At 36.6% G+C, this 20,484-nt stretch overlaps 1 protein-coding gene across 2 annotated transcripts in view; it reads right to left on the bottom strand.

Moving 5' to 3' along the window:
* CC2D2A (coiled-coil and C2 domain containing 2A) overlaps window positions 1–20,484 on the bottom strand; it is a 43,426-nt gene that overhangs the window by 7,481 nt on the left and 15,461 nt on the right. For both annotated transcript variants that reach the window (XM_031588395.2, XM_031588393.2), the window contains exons 13-26: window positions 19,610–19,842; window positions 18,544–18,721; window positions 16,464–16,620; window positions 15,262–15,409; window positions 12,670–12,808; window positions 11,777–11,980; window positions 9,935–10,027; window positions 8,489–8,580; window positions 6,950–7,117; window positions 5,258–5,360; window positions 3,852–3,961; window positions 3,637–3,733; window positions 2,310–2,408; window positions 558–734 (exon numbers count right to left, since the gene is read on the bottom strand). In XM_031588395.2, coding sequence (XP_031444255.2) covers window positions 558–734; window positions 2,310–2,408; window positions 3,637–3,733; window positions 3,852–3,961; window positions 5,258–5,360; window positions 6,950–7,117; window positions 8,489–8,580; window positions 9,935–10,027; window positions 11,777–11,980; window positions 12,670–12,808; window positions 15,262–15,409; window positions 16,464–16,620; window positions 18,544–18,721; window positions 19,610–19,842 — 1,998 coding nt within the window. The remainder of the gene's footprint in view (window positions 1–557; window positions 735–2,309; window positions 2,409–3,636; window positions 3,734–3,851; window positions 3,962–5,257; window positions 5,361–6,949; window positions 7,118–8,488; window positions 8,581–9,934; window positions 10,028–11,776; window positions 11,981–12,669; window positions 12,809–15,261; window positions 15,410–16,463; window positions 16,621–18,543; window positions 18,722–19,609; window positions 19,843–20,484) is intronic.

The raw sequence follows: 20,484 nt of genomic DNA on the forward strand, positions 1-20,484 counted from the left end.
GAAATGAAGATTGAATGTCTCTAGTAAATGACTAGTTCTACATTGCAAAAAAAATTTTAAATATCAACTGCTGCTGTTTGTGCTTGAAAAATATACATCCTTATTGAATGAATCTCCAGTTAATTGCAGAATGCTGTATAATATGGCAAGAACACTCATTTGATGTTTAGAAGTAATTCTTTCAAGATCTGGAGACAAGTATGAAACATTCAAAAATAGCGTTTATTATGTACTACTATAAACACAGAAGCAAGAAATACTGTAAATATACTTGTAACCTCCTTTCTGCCCATGGTTCACAAATCTTTATATGAATATTTTATTGCTAACAGAAGTAATGAGAAAATTACATGCTCAGAGATAGTGAATGCAAGTTTGCTTATTTCTCGTGCGTTAAGTGTCCATCTGGTTTACTGGTGAATACAGTTAAATTGAACCAAGCTAAAAAATCTGACATAGAATACTGCAGTGTACTAAGCCTAACTACTTATATACATTTCAAAAGCTGCACCACTGCAAACAAATGGCAAGGATATGATTAATTATGGATTACTTACCTTCTCTCTGACTGACTCTCCAGGAACGAGCTGTGGTTCAATGGTAATGAACAGTGTTATATAGGAGCCCTCACTCAGATTTCGCACAGAGTCATACCCTCTCTCAATGCCCAGGTTCTTCTCTTTGCTGTAGCCAAGGAGCACCGGAGGAATATTCACTTTGAATGTACCATCAATCTACAACAAATACAGACAAGCAGTAGTACATACATACTAACTACTATAGCAAACAAACAAATCCAAAACATTTCTCATAAAACCAAAAAGTGAAACTACTAAGTCTTTCAAAGCGCCGCTCAGTGGGAAGGGAGAAGACAGTAAGTTATGACCACACATATGTAACTGTTCTCAATGATAGGTATGCAGTCTTTTTCTTTGTAGTCTTTTTAATATGTATTTTCAGTCCGCTGGTGAGTCTAAGTAGCAGTGCTGTAACACAGCAGTGTTTACCTGGAAGAATGACAGAATGGAAAAACACAGATTTGCAGGACTATCCTTCTGAAGGCAGCAGCACACCATAGGCTTTTGCACACCTGGGCATTATACTGCACACCTGGGCAGTATCTCATAGGTAGGCACCTTCCAGGCAGAAAATACTGATGCTTCTTGGATGCAGTTGGAACTGGGACGATTCACAGCCAGCTCTCCTAAGAAGAGGGCTCTGGCAGACTCTGTCTTTCTGCAGCCACAAACAAGGTAAGGTCTTTGGGTAAAGTCACATCAGAAAGGAGCTGGCAAGCCCAGCATTTGCTCAGGCAAAACTCAAGAGTACACAGCCTTAAAAGGAAAGCAAGAAGATTAACCTCTGGATTTGAGCAGAGTTCAGATACCATTTGAGGCAAAATTTAAGGCTGTTTAGGAGATGCTATATATGAAGAACTGGCCATAGCAGTGAGTCTCCATGCTTCTGGACAGGATGACAGCCATTGTGAAAGACATCTTCAGAAGATGAACAGACGACTGACTGGGCTAGCTCATCAAATACTTAAGAACAAAATTATGTTTTGATTAGAAGAAGATTAAATAAATCACTCAAGAATTTCTGCTATGATACAGTAGAACAGGATGAAGAAATAGTTCATTTGCCACTGCAGATTAATTGCTAGATACACCTTGTTATTACTGCTGAACCAATCACACTTTCAACTTAAGTAAGAAATCCCATTCATGTGAAAACAGTGCCAGGAAGATCTTGAAGGCACTCGTTTCTGTCTGAGAGCCCTTGGATACACCATCTTCTCGAAGAGTCAGGAGCGCATCTGACAGCAATCCTTAGACTACCTTGTACTATATTCAGCATGGGATGTTTCCCTGGAAAGAGTAAAGAATCTTGTTCTTTGTTTATTGGCCTGTAACAGTTGAAGGAGGAAAGGAGGGAAAGGTGAAATTTGAGAGGTGTGAAAAAAGAAGAGTCAGGTCAAGGTTTATTTAAACACTTATCTAGGCAATGCAGTACCAGAGATCTCAACAGCTACTGTCAAAATCATCTAAAGAATTTCCATTTCACTGAAGGAAACCAGGCAGCACTGTCAGCACAGAAATATGTTTGTCTGTCTTTGCTCCCTTCCAAATGTTGAACTCATTGGCAAATATTCACCAAATTTGACAAAGAACAGCAGTTTCAAAGATACTGTCGATCAATCAATAAAAATATACTGACAAGTACAGAGAACATAATTAAATTTGACTTTGCATTACCAGCCTCTTTCCACTCTGTTTTTAAGAGAAACATTTCAAGTTACTGACACTTACCCTAGCCTGAAAATATATTGTAGTAAAGGGAATCTTAACACATCCCAGCCAGTGCCTCTCGACACGAGTGCGGATACCACGTCCTCTGTCACGATCATCCTATTAAAAAGTTAGGCAACATAATTTGTAAGACAACTTCATTTCCTTTCACTCAATCAGCAGTCTCATCAGGGCATGAAAAAAATCCTAAATTGCTTTTAACAATTTAACCCACTAGAAGCGTAAGTTCAACTAGTATTATGGAGATAACAATTCTGCCTGCTTTTCAAGCATGTCAGGTGCTGAACAAAGTAGTCATAGTCAGTGATACAGTGTGACTGCACTTCAGGGTTCAAGTCTTCTGTAACTTCTGATGGAAAACTCAAAAATTTAACAGAGATTCCACAAGAACCTTTCCACATGTATAAATTGATCTTCTCGTGACATATTCCACTGCAATTTAAAAAGCCTTTAAAAGACTTTGAAAAATTGTATTCAAAACTGAATGAAAATTAACTAAATACTGTGGAATTAAAACAATGTTTTCACGTGTACTGGCTCTCTGATTTCCTGATCTAGTTACAATCAGCGTGTAAGTTCAAAAATGGAAGAGTTCCCAGAATACTGGAGTGATATCTGAATTTCTAGATTATACTTTTTTCCCTCCTGCTTCATCAAATACCTTTTCAGTTTTGAAGGCAAAATTCAGTTCTCAGTTAGATGCATGTAATGTTTATTCCTGCATTATGTTTTCAAGAATATTAAGTGCTGCTATTTTTATGCACGCTGAAATGACTGGGGAAAGCTTTCACTGACTTCAGCAGGCAAAGGTGTTATGCCAATATGGAGACAGTTTTTCACCTAACAGCTTGAAAAAAAAAGAGTAAGGCAGAACATAAAATGGTAGAGGTTAAAGAATGCAGGACCTTGGTAAGTCATCTGGCATGTAGTTAAAACAAACAAACAAAAAGAACAATAAAAAAACCCAAGCAACCAAAAGAACCTGTATCAAATTTAGGAACAAAATTAAGACTACTATTCATACACTGACTCCCAATTTTACTACCTCCTAAGTCTTTAAATATAAGACAGATAACATACAGATGCTGACCTTCAGCAGCAGATTACACAGTACAAAATTAATTTGTGCAGACAAAAGTTAACTCTACAAACACTGCTCCCTTGAAGAACACTGCAATATTGACTAGATATAACACAATAATTAATAATGAAGAGAAAAAGGAAGCATAGGAGGGTGAGAGCTGCTACACTGGAAAGTCTTACTCTGACAAGTTCAGGAAGTTTGCAATATTCAGTGAAGTACACTGTCCTTCAATTATGAACTCACCTCTGTAACATCGTGTAGCACTTCATCAAAAATATTAATGAACACTTCATCTTTCACTGACTGCAAACTATGGGTGCTGTAGTCACCATTAGGAGCTCTGAAAAAGTTAAACAAAAAGAGGTGATTTAACAAAGCAGGAGAACTCTGATAAATCCATGTGTTCACACTGAACCGTTACCGCTCAGAAAAAAAATTTGATTTCATTTTTGCTGTACCTAAATGGAAACTCAAGTTCCTCATTCCAGTTGGGGTTTGGACCTTCTGCTGTTGTTGTCCGACAGACTGTTCGCTGAAAAGAAACTTCTACAAATGGACGGACTAAAACCTGTAAAAAGAGACCCAAACAAAGGAAACATTCATCAGAACGTGCTCGATTACATATTTTTATGTATTTAGAAAAAGAAACATATTTTGTGGTGGTCACGTTGGTCCAGCCCAGACACAACTCTTTACTATACCTCAAACATTGCAGTTTACAGGCTTCTAAGCATTTATGAAGCTTTTAAAATAATTTTGTATTCAAGAAGGTGATGTGTATTCAGAATATTTCATATATACACACGGAAAACAATTTTTTCTCCAGCTCCACAGAAACTACTGGCTAACTAATCAAAGAAAGACTGAAACAAACGTGATTCAGAGAAAAAGTGTCCCTGTATTCTCATATTGCAGATAAGCAACTTTTACTAGACACAACAAACATCCAATTTGATTAAAAATGCATTAATGGAACATTTAATTAGCATTCAAATGCATACGTCAGAACCTATGCTAGATTTCAAGACCTAATTTTGAAGAACATCCTAAGAAAAACAAAAACCCCATCACAACAAGCTTCCATCTTCATTCAGAAATATGCTGAATCTAGTTATCAACAGCAAGCAAATGCATTTTTAATGTCAGTCCTAGTAACAGCCATGCTGGTTTACACAAAGAGTGCAGCGAGCCCGAAGTTCAGACAAGTATAAACATACAGCAGAGTCAAAACACAGAAGCATCAGGTTCTCTTATTGCTCTTCATGACTACAAATGCCTTAAGGTAAAGGGACTTTCCTAAGCCTGCAACAATTTTCCTATATGGCACCTTCCAGTACATCATTCTTCCAAATACTTGTTCAACATCCACATCAATGGAAGCAAACCTCTTTTAGCCACAATATCTATTTGCAACTTTTTGTGCACATCATAACTGCTGCATGAAGAGTTACAATTTGAACCTAACTACTCCCAGCTTAATTTAATGATCCCTCAGTCTCCTAATAAAGAATCAGTGAATAGTCAATTCCCATCCAAATCCACCCATTATTTTCTGTATCTCAATGTTAGTCCTCCTTCTCCCCTACTAGAAATCACTGTTATTCCAGCTGAAAAGCCCTACCATTTTTCACTGCACAACAGCCATTTCATATTTATGACAATAAATGACCTTATCATCCTTCTCTGAACCCTTATGCAGCTTAACTATCTTTTTGGAGATCAAGGAGTGAGCAAGCCTACCTCACTAACAAATATCTTTCTGATGATGTTACTGCCTGTAAAAAAAAAAAAAAAAGAGAGAGAAATGCTCACAACTTCATGTAAACAAATGACTGTTATAGATTTAATGAGTTTTGGAATATACCTGGTCAAATGCCCAATCTACATTGTTGGTTGGGCTCTGAGCAGATGGAGAAGCTGCGAACATCTCATTAAAGGATCTGGAAGATTTGGATGGTTGAAGTTTGCTGTGAAAGGCAACAACAGACAACAACACTGTGAAAAAGCACAGAACTTATCACCAAACAGAAAATCTTCACACTGTGTATTAACCATACAGAGTTCTGGAAACAGTTCTTTTATCTTCTTCATATTCTGACTTGAACCTAGGAAAGGTGATTATTCAGTCAAGTAACAAGGAAAAAAAAATTGCCAGAGAGGGGTAGAGAGCATATGGCTCTTGTAAGCATCATTGTAAAAAGTACTCCATGCCTCAGGGCTCTCTTCTGACAAGTTTATAATACCTCTCTCCTTTTTTTTTTTTTTTTTTTTTTTTTTTTTTTTTTTTTTGCTTCCCCTGGACAAATCACCCTGAGCTACAGATTTTTCAGTTTAAGGAGATGAATCCTTGAAAAATTCACAAACTGGACAGACTTCGCAGTATTCATGGAAGATCTCTATGACAAAATTAAACCCATATGAATACCACACAGATGGTAATCCTGAAGTGAAATAAAAATAAATGTTACCATGTTTTTTTTTATCTTAACTTTTTTTTGTAATAACACACAATAGAGATTGTAAAACAATAACTATTCATAAAAAAAGCAGCTCAAAATAAGGTATCTGATAATCAAAAATAAATAAATAAATAAACCCGAGAGGTTTTTAAGTAATTTTGTAATACCAATAGCAAATCAAAATTTGTCTTTTCCCTCCTGTCAGTGTATTTCTAATGTGATTATTTCTCAGTTTGACCTCATTTACAGAAATTCAACAGAACCTTTATTATATTAAACAAGTTTAAAAAAAAAAAAAAAAAGCAGAAGTGCTTAATTAGTTAGCTAAATAGTTACTCAGGATGAAGACATTTCCCAATTAAACATAAGACATATTCATTTTGGAATAAAGAGAACAGTGCTAATACACTGCTTCTGAAACTAAACCAGACTGTCAGAACTCAAACACCTCTACAGGGCACAGCATAATGCTTTAGAGATGTTGTCTTAACATGCTAAGTTTGTGATCATTTGAAAACTAGCCAGGGCCTAACCTGGATCAGTTTGTTCCCTCAAACAACCAAGTTCATGAAGTTCTTGAGAAGATCACCAACTTGTACTCAGGAAGTAAATACAGAATGAAGACATGGAGTTTATGTTATATATATACACACACACACACACACACACACACACACACACACACATATATATATACATACATACACGTTATATATATTCGTGTATATATATATGTTATATTTAAGATTTTATGAATTAAGCTTTCCTCGAGTGTAACTCATTTAAGACATACCTAATCCAATACTATTCATGATACAATGTTGTCAAAGATCTAAGTTACCTTCCAGACAGTGTTTTCCTTATGCAAGTATGCAGCCGTAAAACATTTCTTGAATTCTGAAGGTACTGATAAATGATCACACACTTCCAAGAACTCAGAAAACAGCAGTTTATCTAACAAGATAAACCTCTATGTATTTTATCATGAGGATCAAAACAACAGACATGGCTGAATTTCTAAACTAGTTACTTCAGTTGCCTTTAAATAGTAGAAACCACAAAATAAATCTGCACTGAAAACAAGCACTGAAGCATACCTTGTGACTGCTTTTCTCACTGGGATATCATAAGCTCTAATGATGTTCACTAACAGCTTAATGTCTCCATCTGATAAATTCTGTGCTGTGACCTTCTTCCTTTCCTTTCTTCTTGGCTTTAACGGTCGTTTTGGCTCTGCCAGTTTAAAGAGGCCAAGTCCCAAAATACTAACAATCATAAAACAGACATTTAGTCATTTTTGCACAGAATCCAGAATTTTCTTGTTTCCATGACACACATGCAAACTACGCACTAGCAGAAAAAGGAAACGTACACTGTTAGTGTCATACAAAACTCTAAGAAATGTCAAAATCTTTAAATAATTCAGTACTATACAATCCAGTTCTCTTATATTTCATGAATTCCAACTTAAATATGAAAAAAGAGCTTTTAAATTCTTTTTTTTTTTTTTTAATTTCCAAAACTAGGTAAGATATAAATAAGACAATTCAGAACAGATCTAAACTACAGCTATTAACAAGGTGTCTAGTAGATGATAACAACCACTGCATTAAATATGTAAGAAATCTAATTACACAGCTACAGAAAGGAAGCAGAATGAATATGCCACAACATACCCTGGACCCTCAGAACTTATAACCCGAGGCAAAGCAGAAACCAAAGGGAAAAAAAACAAATAGGAAAGGAATAAAAAGCAGATACACGTTTTTACACGTCACTGATGTTAACTGCAAAAATACCTAGATGACAGAAGACATCCCAAAATCTACTTTAAAAACTGATGAGCCAACAGCACTATCCCCTTGCACATAATAAACAATCACATTAATTACTTCTAAGATAAAACCATGAATTACTGAAATCGCACTAAATAAACACTTTAAACAAATAATGGCGTATTTTAAATTCACTAACTGCATGGATTAACAAGCACTGTGAATACAGATACATATTGGATACTAAGAAAACATGTCAAGCATTTGACCTGAAATGACTTCAAAAGCTGACTACAGTCTCACTCAAGTTTTTCCATTCTGCAGTGTGAAAGCATGAAGGAAAAATCGCATGAGCCCTGTTTCAGAGAGCAAGTCTCTGCATCGCCAGCAGATGGGACTGTTTAGTTTTATACTGAAGTATAGCTAACATTTTCTGAATTAACAAGTGTGACATGCATAAGAGTGAACATGAGCAACTTCTATAAGAAAGAAAAGTATCTGCTATTCATGACTTATGCAGATTAAGTCAGCAACACTAATTAAGAATCATCATTGTGGTAATTACTCAAATTTCAAAACTAAGTAGGAGATTTGTAACAAAAATTCAGAGCCAGTGCATATGCAATAAAACAAATAAATCTTAGAAAAGAGAAATCATTGCACGAAGCAGTAACGTTTCTTACATATTTCTATGTTCTGTTAACTTTCAGAAAGTAAGCAAAAATCACTACTATAGTGACGGAACAACCACTCTAAACATACAGTAGCTCATCAGTTGGTCATATCAGTAAACTTTGCAAAGAAGTATCAGAGACAACTTTACATTAACTGACATAGAATTAATGAAGGCAGTTCCTTTACCCCAGAGTAGGAATCTCCTCTTCATTGACCAGGTCAGAGAGAAGGAAATGGTGCTTTGCTATTAGGAAACGGTTAATTACTGATTCTCGAACCTGTGAGTGGGAAAGAGTGGAGGAAGGAGAGATAAAATGAAACTTCAATCCCAAACCACTGCAAACACTTGCATTTTGTCTACTACACCCGAATCTCAAAAACACATTCTTTATTTTATTCCTTTTTATTGAAAGAGTCATGTCAAGGAAAGTTTTCTTTCTACCAGAAAAAATTTCTTCTCTCATAACATAATATGAGCTTATTTTACTAATATGTTGCTGTGGAAACACACCAGCTAGCCAGATGTAAACATATGAAAGCATACATCAGAAAAACAGAAAATCAATTTTTATCTGATTACAGTTCATCATCAGAAACAATCTCAACAATAAACATCACCGACAGACATCTCTTTCAGGCACCTACATGAAGTTACAGAAAAGACTGCAAAGAAATCTATAGTATTAATTATAGAGATTAAAGGCAACACTTTGGACTGTGGGAAATCAGGAAGGCCTGTGTTACTAACCCTATGGTTTCAAATAGATGTTCAAAATTCTTAGCTCCTTTCATTTCTGTCTTGCGGTAACAGAGTGAAGCAGAGATGAAAGCATTCCCTCCTCTGTTCTCTTAACAACTGCGTAGAAGCAGTGAAGGAGTACTGCCTTTGTCCTTTTATTTCCTTCTACTAAGGCTAGTCAAGTCTTTACATACTGTTCTATTATAAGACTAGCTGCAGAAGAACAGTAACAAAAACTTCTAATATACATTTCCTTTCCTTACTTTAAAAGTTTTCATTTAAGTTGCAAAATCACTCATTGTGCTGAGGTGACAGTAAGACTGCATTTCAGACTGATATGAATTTCAGACCTGACACCAGCAATCTCATGTTCTAGCATATCTGACAACATATATAAGCATAAAATATCCAAGTGCTCATTTTAAAAAGACCACTTGCATTTATCTAAGTGACAAACAGAGGTATTACATGCTATTTAACTCCTGCTGTACTGCCATTCAGTGCACTGCATAACCATGTTTCAGTACACATGGAAATATCATGCAAAGCATGTAAGGCTGACACAGATGTGACAGCTCATTTAGAAGTGTTTTTTTTTTTTTTTTTTTAAATAATTGCCATACTGAATCTGGGTTTTAGCATTAACCTGGATGTTTTAAATACTCTCCATTGTCTTTTACGATGAGATTCTTTTACAAACTATTATTGCTAATTAGCAATTTTTTTTGTCCAACACCAAATCAACCTTAACATTAGTTTTGCTGGCTGGCACTTTATCTACCTTTTTACACTGCCACCGTCTGCCTTCAGCATTCCTGAACATTGAGCATCCATATACAGCAGCAACACATAATTTAGAGAAATACCATGGATTTCTAATTTTTGCAGCTTACCTTTTGTAGATAGCTGGCAACAACGGCTCTGCGTGCATCTAGGTAATGCTTACTATCAATCACATCCCTCTCATGTAGTCTTTTCTCATATTCCTGAAATATTTACTACAGTTTGTAATTTGATAAATATCCAATGCTTTATTGAATACAAGAAAAAAAAAGGTAAATATTTCATTAATATTAAAGTGTGGATCAAAGTAAACAAAAACAGATGTCAGACATTTAAGGCTATTTTTAATGCAGTATACAGTAATAGCACTGCACAACTTCTATGCATTGAGAACAGAACTGCCTTAAGATTCATGTGCTTTAAATCACTTGGAATAACTTGAAGATTTCCCTCCCTTGTTCTAAACCTGACCTTCCACCTGTTTTTGTAAGCTGAAATTCCATATCAACCAGAAATGGTTCCTGCTACTGCAGCTGCAGTAGGATGAATTATTTACAAATAGAAGAGATATGGGATTTGTGGAAGATGACCTTTCATTTGAACTGTGAGAAATTTTGCTGTGAAACAATTACTGAGCTATTTTGAATCTGCACTCAAGAAATAAAGAGATTCAACAGCATAATAAAATCATTGGTTGCAGATAGTGAGAAAGTGAGGATTTTGCTTTGCCTGAGGTTTGATCAAAGGGCTGGTGGCCCAACTGATGGACTGAGATGAACACTGATCCAGGATTATGGTTATTGCTTGGTGGACCTCAAAGCTACAATGAAAACAATACTGACAAGCAACTTCTATTTGCAAGTGTAGGAGAACATCTCATGAATTAAGCTAGAAGCACTCAGTTTCCAGGGAAAATACAGAGTCTTGAAGTCTAAGAGTGTCCCAGGACTGGTTAGCTTCACATCTGACACAAATTGTTTTGGCTTTACAGCCACAGATCCCAGCTGTCATACAGAAGCTACTGAGTAAAATTTACCTTCAGGTCTGGATCTGTTTTCACCCTATCACTAGGTACCTGAAGGAAACAGTAATATCTCCCTCTTAGACTTGTCTGCTTAGGATTACACAAACTCAGGGGGTGACTAAGCCTCATGAGTAAGAGACTAAAGAGCAATCCAATATCTGCCCACAGCTAGGGAAGGGACAACTGCAAAGATGACAGGATGAAATTCTTATCTGTAGTGCCACATAACACAACAAGGGAATACAGCCAGTACATACAACACAGAAGGTTAGGATGGACATGGGGAAAAACAAACAAAAATAATCTAACAGACAAAAAAAAAATCACTAGAAGGCTACTGCAGCACCAGAACAGGTTATCCACAACGGCAGTGGAATCTCCCACTTTTCAAGACTTGGCTAGCTAAACACACAGCTGACCTCACCTAGTCCTGGCAACAGCCCCATCACTGTGGAAAACAGGACTAGATGTACCAAAACAGAAGTAATTGCAACATAAACTGGAGTAAAACATAAAAAGGTTTTAATACTCAGCATCACTGCTTGAGCCCTTCCAGTGAAGAATAGTAGAAAAATTAATAAGCTTAAAGCTGAACAACTTCTGTACTACCCTTCTGTATTTGAAATCACCTCTGAAAGAAACTACCTTAGAACATTTATGCCTACAGTAGTTGCTGTGTTGTATTCTTCTGCTTCCACACCATAGTTGCACAACCATTTCCTTTGAAGGAAGCTGTCTTAATTAGATTAAAATAACACCAGAAAAAACTGACAGAATACAGTTTCCATTTTTTAAATGTCAGCAGAGCTGTACGTTCTCTAAGGGCCTAACTGACTTGCAAGTCAAATATTAACATCAGAACTAGAAAAGAAAGAGGATGTTTTACTAGAGGATAACATACTTGAAACATTTTCAGATAACAATTTACCTGGAAAATTTTCTCACTGATTTCCCGTTCATGTAAAGGGACTTGCTTATAGTTTCGGAACTCTGCCACCTCCTCATTCCTGAGCTGCAAGAGTCGGAATCTCTTTGATCTATTAAATTCTTCATCAGAAACAAAATTAAATTCTTGCTGCAACTGTTCCAGTCGGAAGAAGTCAGGAATATTTGCCTCTCCACTACTAGGAACCTAAATCAGACAAAAGGTTATTACTCTTTTTGCACTAAGAAAACAAGTCTGTAAAATAACACTTGCAGAGTCTTACATGCATATTGCAAGAATGCTCTTGTTCTCAATTTGATCCATCTTAACTTCTTCTGCATAGAACAAAACATGTAGTGTTTTAAAGCAGGCTTTTGTTGAGCAAAGAATGAGAACACAGAATACATTTTGGAATACTGAAAAATGCTATCTCCTCTACACATAAAACACTGAAGGGTAACAAAACTCTAACATAGCAGAGTGATCCAGGAAACTGTACTGAAAAGGTGATTCTTTTACAAAATTCAGCTACATAAACAGTTCTCCAATTTGATGCTTAGCAAAGTCTCAGCTTCTGCAATAAACTAAAATTTGTGCAGCCTTGACTGATGAGCAAATTCCTATTTAACACATGCAAGTGCAGAGGAAATATTCCTGCACCTTTAAGAAAAAAATTAAAAATTGTATAGTATAATACCATTTAGGCATGTAATTAATCAGCTTGCATATTCTCTAATACCTATTTTTCACCACTAAAAATCTACTAAACTAATGGATTAATGAATCATATTTTTAATATGCTTCTTAACATTCACACAAGTACATCCATCAGAAACTTAAATTGGAGCTGGTGTTTCACAGCTCCATTATCCTATAGCTCTGAAAAAGCCACTTACCATAATCATCTGCATCAGAGCTGCATTGTTTGGGTCATTTGGATCAAGTTTTGTTTCTGCTGCCCACTTAGCCAATTTCTTCATGTCAGTTAAGCCCGATGTGCCAATGGATGCAATAGCATCAATATTTTTTAAAGCACTAAAAGACAATAGACAGACCTAGTATCAGATGATTCCACCAAAAACATTTAATAAGAAAAAAGCAATCTTGGAAAAACAAAAACAAAACTAATAAAAAAGCCCTATAACTTGAAAATAAGTTACATTACACAATTCTTAAACTACAAACCTCTGACTCTAGGAAATCTTTCTATCCACTCCCCTACCTGCTCATTTACACCCCTATGCCATTTTTCACTTCAGCTGAAATGAAGTAATTCCTTCTGTCAGCACAGCGTAGAACAGTTGACTGAAGTTAAATTAATTGTAAACAAAGCAAACAAAAATTAACAAAAACCAGAAAAAAAAGACGCACACAACCAACTCTTCAAACAGCTGTGATGTAGAAGCAGCATCTTCAAAACCCGCATAGGTTTTGTGATTCTGCTTACAAGACATGCAGACTCAAAAGTGCAGCTAAGCAGCTGAGGGAGTAGTGAACTGCAAAGCAAAGCGAGGCAGAAAAATGCAGGAACTGCTAAAAGGGAACTTTGATCAAGCTTTCTCACTGCAGAAAACTTTCATTCAGTTACAACCTCATTTGAAACACGGAATTTAACTACATTTCTACAAATACAAAATGTTTTTGCACACTCTCCATGACTTAAGGTACTTAGTAATTCAAACATTTATCATATCTACACTATTGCATGTTTCTGATTATTGGATTCCATGATTTCTGTGAGTCTACCTAACATACATGGGTTCATACAACCCATACTTAAGGGAACTTCCCAGATTTCTAGCCCTTGTCTACGCAGTGTCTAAAATCCCATCTTTGGTCTGTCTCTTGAACAGCGTTTCTAGACAGAACCTGAACCTAATTCATCCTCCTGCCAGGTCTGGAACTGCTGCCAGAACCCTGCTCTGCCTGCCACATTCAGATCCTGTAGGGCCATGTGTTGCCTAGCACTGAGTGCACTGTGCTGGCTTGACCTTGGCTTCTCACTTGTACTCACCTACTTGTATTCACAGTAGTCAAGTGTGGGAGGTAGTCAGGAGGACATCTGTACAATGACTTGCATATCTGCATGCTCATTAGCTGTATACCACAGAATGTGGATGGTGGCCTGGTTCTTGTTAGGGGTCCTTGCTCTCTACTTATCTAAGTATTCTATTCTTAAGAATGGTTTAATAACTTACAGATCATTCTCAAGTTTGGTTAGGACCAGCCAACATATCTAGGAGTTACTGCAGTAGCAGATAAAGCAGCAACATTAAGATTTTATCATTAGAGCATCTTGAACAAATACACTGAATCACAGTTGAGCTGAAAAGCCAACAGGCAAAGACTAACTTTAGGCATGTAAATCTTGCAGCAGACTTTCACAGCAGACAATGGAAAGTCACAGATGGTGTTCATCTCTAAAAGGTGATCCAAATAAGAGCGTTTTACACTGAACATCCTTCTAAATTTTCCCCATTTGCTACAGCGACAAACTACTGTAATTTTAGTCTGTCAAGTTTGAAGTCAGCCTTTGGAAATGCATCTTTATAGTTCTTATCTTATGCTATTCTAGTCTCATTGAAGTCAGCAACTTATTTATCTGCTGATCAGCCAATTACTCGAATGGCTGCAGCTTGAGTCAAAAATAGTATAAAAGTGATGCAAGTGCCATGGTCTAGCTTCTAAATAAAAAAGTCTGATAAAATCCAATCAGCTGAAAGAATTACTTTCTCAGTTTAATAAGTTTAATAAGTACAATTCTTAAGGCTTTACAGCGAAGTTACCTGAGGTCATTACAAAAGCATACTTTATGATTTTATCAGAATTATACCAAAAAAAGCAACAGTAAAATCGGCAAGTAAACTACCACGTCCAACATGAAGCCACAGCACAAATCCGAATGTTCTGAGTGGAGTAATATATTAACATACTAATTTCTGCAGCTCAACACACTTCTGATGGGACAATTCATTAAAAACATTGTCTTGGAATGATACAGATGTGGCTAACTTCTTAACTTCTTTCTTACTTAAAACTAATTTATTAACTTCTATTGTTTCCATACTATAATTTTATCATTAGTTGGAAAAACGGCATTTATAAGTGTCCCAGTACCCACTCCAAATGCACTTTGTAGAAGAAAAAGGTGGAGCTCCTATTCTTTGCAAAAAAATGATTACAGGAAAGTTCCTTACCAATATAAAGCAAAATCTGGACTACACTATGTCTCTGAGTACCATAAAAAGGAATTTAATCAGCTTGAGTCTTGTTTAACATTGTCTATGAATAACATACTAAAAGACTTTAGTTAGAAATGTCGTTTGTTTTATCAAAATGTGTAACATAAAACATCCACAGGTGCACAATAAAGTATTTAAACTGAAGGAAAAAAGCTATGACTATTCTTGACTATGAAAACCATCTATTTCATTAAACAGTAGTTGTAACACTTCTCCAGGAATCACTGAGAATCTGTATCACATTACCTTGGAATTCCTGTGTTTTGCTGAGATACTGGAGGAATTAGGGGGATTCCTTTCTCTCCAACTGCCCAAGAAACACTATTAGATATTTTCCCAGAAGTCATTAAAGTCATCTGATTGCTACCATCAGCTTCAAATGAAAAGGATACATCTATTGAGGGAAAGGAAAGTAGTATATTTATGTATGTTTATAGTATATCCATAGTATATTTTCCACTCAAACAGTATCTAGGTAGTTTTAAAAAAACTTCCCAAAAATAAGTAGTCAAATTACTCCTTCTATATAAATGCACAGGTTACACAAAACAATGAGACTGTTGCAGACGGTAGAGAAGAACTCCACTCTACAAAAGAGAAAGATTCCATTCTGCCTGCAGAAAGGCTTTCCATTGCACCACAAAGAAACATTGTGCCTTGAAGGTAAGCCAAAGCTTTTTTTTTTTTCTCCTCTCCTTCACAGATGCATGCTATTTCACATTTCTGGTAATTTTCAGATTCAGCGTATGTATTCTTTTTATTAATGAGACAGAAATTCACAGTCAAAAGAATTATGCATATCTGAAAAGTCAGTCCTAAAGGTCTGTGGTACACAACTGTGCATACAGTCATCACAGTTAATGACCCTTACAAACGTGTTGTAAAAATTTTCCTTTCAGTGCTCTTCTTGACAACTTTTTAGTTGTTATTCTGCTCTATTTCTACCTGTATTTCATGGATTGTACCCTTACATGTCAGTTATCCCATAATGCAGTTCAAACATTATATAAACTAAAAGCTCTGTGTCTTACACTGTTCTTGTTCTCCTTTTTCCTACTTCTCCCTCATTTTAATCTTCCATTTTGAAATCCCAATGGTTAAATGTTTTACAGGATGTCATTATACTGCAGACTTCATCTGCATATACACTTATACAGTCAGTTTTTCAGTGCTTTGAAGTGTCAAAATTGCTGCAGCTTTGCTGATTAATACCATATGCTTGCTCTGCACTGTCAGAGGCCTGATTAAGTACTAAATAAACAATTAAAAAAACCACGCAACTTCTACAGTTAGTAGAGCTTCTCTAACTCTATAAGCCAAGTAATAAACATGCACATTGGTGTTAATTGAATTTACTCTGAAAATTATGCCAGCCTGTTACTTCTACGTGGTTTCAGCAAAATGAGCAGCACTGAAGTACTGAATTGAGGAAAAGCAATGTTCCCTACCACTCCCAACTCCTTCATGGTCCAGCATCACACGCTGGTTGCTGCTGAACTCTATCTCCTCCATGGGAGCACTGCCTGTCAGAACGGTTGTCTCAGGAACAGGTATGAAAACTTCAGCCAGCAAGGTGGTACTGCTCAGACCCGTTGTTTCATAGATCTAGAAAAATCCATGGTGACAGACATAAATAAATGAATAAATTCTTCACGATGTTTTGATAAGAAGTTGAAAGCTAAAGGAAGCAAAAACGTTAATTAAAACAATCATGACCAAATACAAGTTTGAGCTTCACAGCTTTGGACAAAAGGTTTTGTTATGACTTAAGCATGAAACAATTCATTTAAAGCAATTAAATTCATTTGCTTTTTAAAATATATAATTAGTAGACATTTCAACTATTAACTGCTAACTCAGACTGAATTCTTAGTACTACATCCCCCTCGCCTTTTTAACATACACGTATGGAAATCATAGAATGGCCTGGCTCGAAAAGGACCACAATGATCACCTAGTTTTAACTCCCCTGCTATGTGCAGAGTCACCAACCACCAGACCAGGCTGCCCAGAGCCAAATCCAGCCTGGCCTTGAATGCCTGCAGGGATGGGGCATCCACAACCTTCTTGGGCAGCCTGTTCCAGTGCGTCACCACTCTCTGTGTAAAAAACTTCCTCCTAATATCTAAAAACCTAAACCTAAAATCTAAAACCTAAATCTCCCCTGTCTCAGTTTAAGACCATTCCTCCTATCACTATCCACTCCCGTAAACAGCCTGTTCATATGCTCCTTTCAAGTACTGGAAGGCCACAATGAGGTTGCCCCAGAGCCTTCTCTTCTCCAAGCTAAACAAGCTCAGTTCCCTCAATCTTTCTTCATAGGAGAGGTGCTCCAGCCTTCTGATCATCTTAGTGGCCCTCCTCTGGACCCACTCCAAGAGGTCCTTCCTGTACTGGGGGCCCTGAGCCTGGACGCAGTGCTGCAGATGGGGCCTCACAATGACCTCCTCCTCTCTGCTGGCCACCCCTTTTTTAATGCAGCCCAGAACACAGTTGGCTTTCCGGGCTGCAAGAGAACACTGCTGGATGATGTATGGCAAACTATGGGCTTTAAAAGAGTATCACTGTACAACATGCATTTGCTTGGTATAAGGGATTCTGGCACCATGGATTCCGTCTCATGACAGTCCAAGTAAGGCACACAGTTCAGTTCTGGCAGTACAGCAGGCTCCCTTGCTCTTTCCTGGCCAGTTTCAGATAGAGAGGGCTTAAGAGCGATTTCTCAGTCCCTGTTTAAATGTTTTTAATCAAAGTAGATGGTATTTCTCATGCCTCTCGTGCTGTGTGTTACACAAATTGATAGGTGAGGACTATACACCCTCCTCTGGGCTGCCAGTAATAAAAGTTACCTGACAAAAAAAGAAAGCAATCAATCAACTGACTAATGTATCAATTCATACTTCTTACAAGAGGTACAATTTTTTTGGCTGTGCTTTTGTTGTCATTTGTTTGGATTGTTTTATTTTCTTTTCTTTGGACTTCACTGCACTTAATATGGTCAACAGAGTAATAATTGAAATTACTTGTACTGAGTTTTTTTTTTCTTTCCCAACAAATGTTATGGCGTTTTTATGATGTGGATAAGAGTGTACTAAGAAGAATATTTTGGAAAGTTTACCTGCAATACAAACCAGGTTTTCTGAAAGAGGCTGCTTTGCTAACATATTTAATCACGCCCCAATTACTAACTTCCCCCATGCAGCTCACAGTCACGTTATAGGCATGTATATACATAGTAACATATATGTATTACACATATTACTTTGACAACAAATCTCTGTTGGTTACAACAGCCAGATCAAAAGTTTAAAAGAAACATAATAACAAGAATACAATCTTAGTGTAAGTATCAGAAACATAGCAGCAAACTGAAAATTTTGCTACTAGGAAAGCAAAGGCTATAAAAGATGGATAATTTAGAAAGAATCCTTCTTTCCAACACTGCTGCAGAGCAAAACACAGGCATTACAGAAGGAATTGCACTTCACATTATCTTTTCAAAAAACACTGTTATAAATCATTACCCACCTGTAGCTTCAAACTCTCTGGCCAGTTGAATATTTGTAAATTGAAAATCTGTCCAAAGTGAACTCTGAAATCTGAACTTAGTGGTCGAGTAACAGTCCTTGACACTTCTTTGGAGTTGAAAAAGACTTTTATAAATGCTGAGCGTTTGTTTACGTCTTCTCGTCGTAAAACCTCTGCCCTGTAAAAGTGTCAAATGAGTGGTGAAAACAGTTTCAATAATATTTATAGTTTTTATTTTTAATGAGAACCTGATGCCTAATGGGAAATAAAAGTCAACTGCATGAAAACGGAATCTTCTAAAAATGTCACTGAGTTAAGATCTATAATTCAGCACTTACTTTATGTTCCCATGAATTATTTAAAGCTTATTTAAAAACAGGTGAAATATTAGATCCACAACCTCTACCTCCATATAATAGGTGATATTTAAGGAAAAAGTTTCCTTGTTTCCTTCCACCAGGATACAGGATATGCTATCACAGTGCATTAAGATTCTTAAGGTTTCAGTCACTAGGACAAGAACAGCCAAGCCCTAATCCTTGATGAGGCTAGTTACTAAGTTATGATGAAAAGAAGCAGTTTTTAAATGAATTTGATTTGCCAGATGCACTGCGTGTGTAAATGCAGAAAGTAATACAGAAGAGTATTTATTTTATCCACAGTGAAATCTTTAGGTAACTACATGACATCTTTCTCTTCTCTGTTGGCTGGTATAAAGGACTAGCTAGCAAGAGTGGTAGTGTCCTAAGTAACCTACGCTTTCATCTACGAGCACCACCACAAAACCACAACCAAATTCTTTGCATACACCACTGTCCTACAAAGGTGCTCAAGAAACATCAGAAGGTTCGAAGTGAATGTGTAGTTATGCATTCTTCAAGCCAGTATGTATAAGTTTACACGCGACTTGAAAAATAATTAAGTTATATCAGCTTCAGAAGTTTAAGGTTTTAATCATTAAGCTAAACAGAATGGCAAGCACATATTTTGGAAGTTGTAGAGGTAAGAATCAAATAAATAACAGTGGATTATCACTGTAAGAAGTATATTACACTATTTATCTTACCGAGGACACTGCTCACTTGGAGTTATGCTTCCTGACAAGACCAGTTCAGGAATTAAAGCAGGCTCTCCAGGTTTCCTTCTGAAGTTGTTGGCTTTTTCTCTAACCTGCTGCTCTATTTGCAGGCTATCAACCATTTTAGGTGGGACGGGTTTCACAGGTTCTTCACCAAGATCATAATCTTCTATTGATTCTTCTTCTTGAAGGTCTTTCTTCTTCTTTTTCTTTTCGGACTTCTGCATATAGATATAATAATGTTCTACTTGTACTATTTTGATCAGTATAGCTTTTTTTTTTTCCTCTTGCTCTCTTGATTCACAGCATATGCTGAACAGGGAATAATGGTGTAATTTTATAGATCACCGCACAGAAAGAAGACTTCTTTTATTCTGTAGTATGTTTCAGATTTGGAATTCAGCCATGCATTTCATTGATAGGCTTCAAGAATATGATGTGCTTCAAACAAAACATTTGCTTAACGTTTAACATACAAAGCAACTGTTTCTTGTATGTTTTGGTTAGCAGCAGATATCCCTTTCAAAGTTACCATATGTGCTCTCTTGGGAGTGAAGAAAAGGTTACTCAAATAGCAGCTACAGTTCTTTGAGATGCGTTGTCTGCATAGATGGACAAAGTGAACGCACATGCAGTAATAACTTCTTAGCTTAGCAGCATCTCAGTGCAAAATGAGGCCCTCCCTCTACACCAGATACAGAAGTAAATGAGCAGAATGTAATGTACTTCTTAGTTTCTCCTAAACAACTCCAGCATTCAGATGCATGTTCAAGCTTTAGACAACTGCAAGCAATTCTGCAAACTTACAGATTACTTGGATGTTCAGCCAATCCAAACCAACCACGCCATGCAATTCACTAGCA

The sequence above is a fragment of the Phasianus colchicus genome, chromosome 4, assembly GCF_987193195.1.
Source record: "Phasianus colchicus chromosome 4, bPhaCol1.hap1.1, whole genome shotgun sequence".
Taxonomy (NCBI): domain Eukaryota; kingdom Metazoa; phylum Chordata; class Aves; order Galliformes; family Phasianidae; genus Phasianus; species Phasianus colchicus.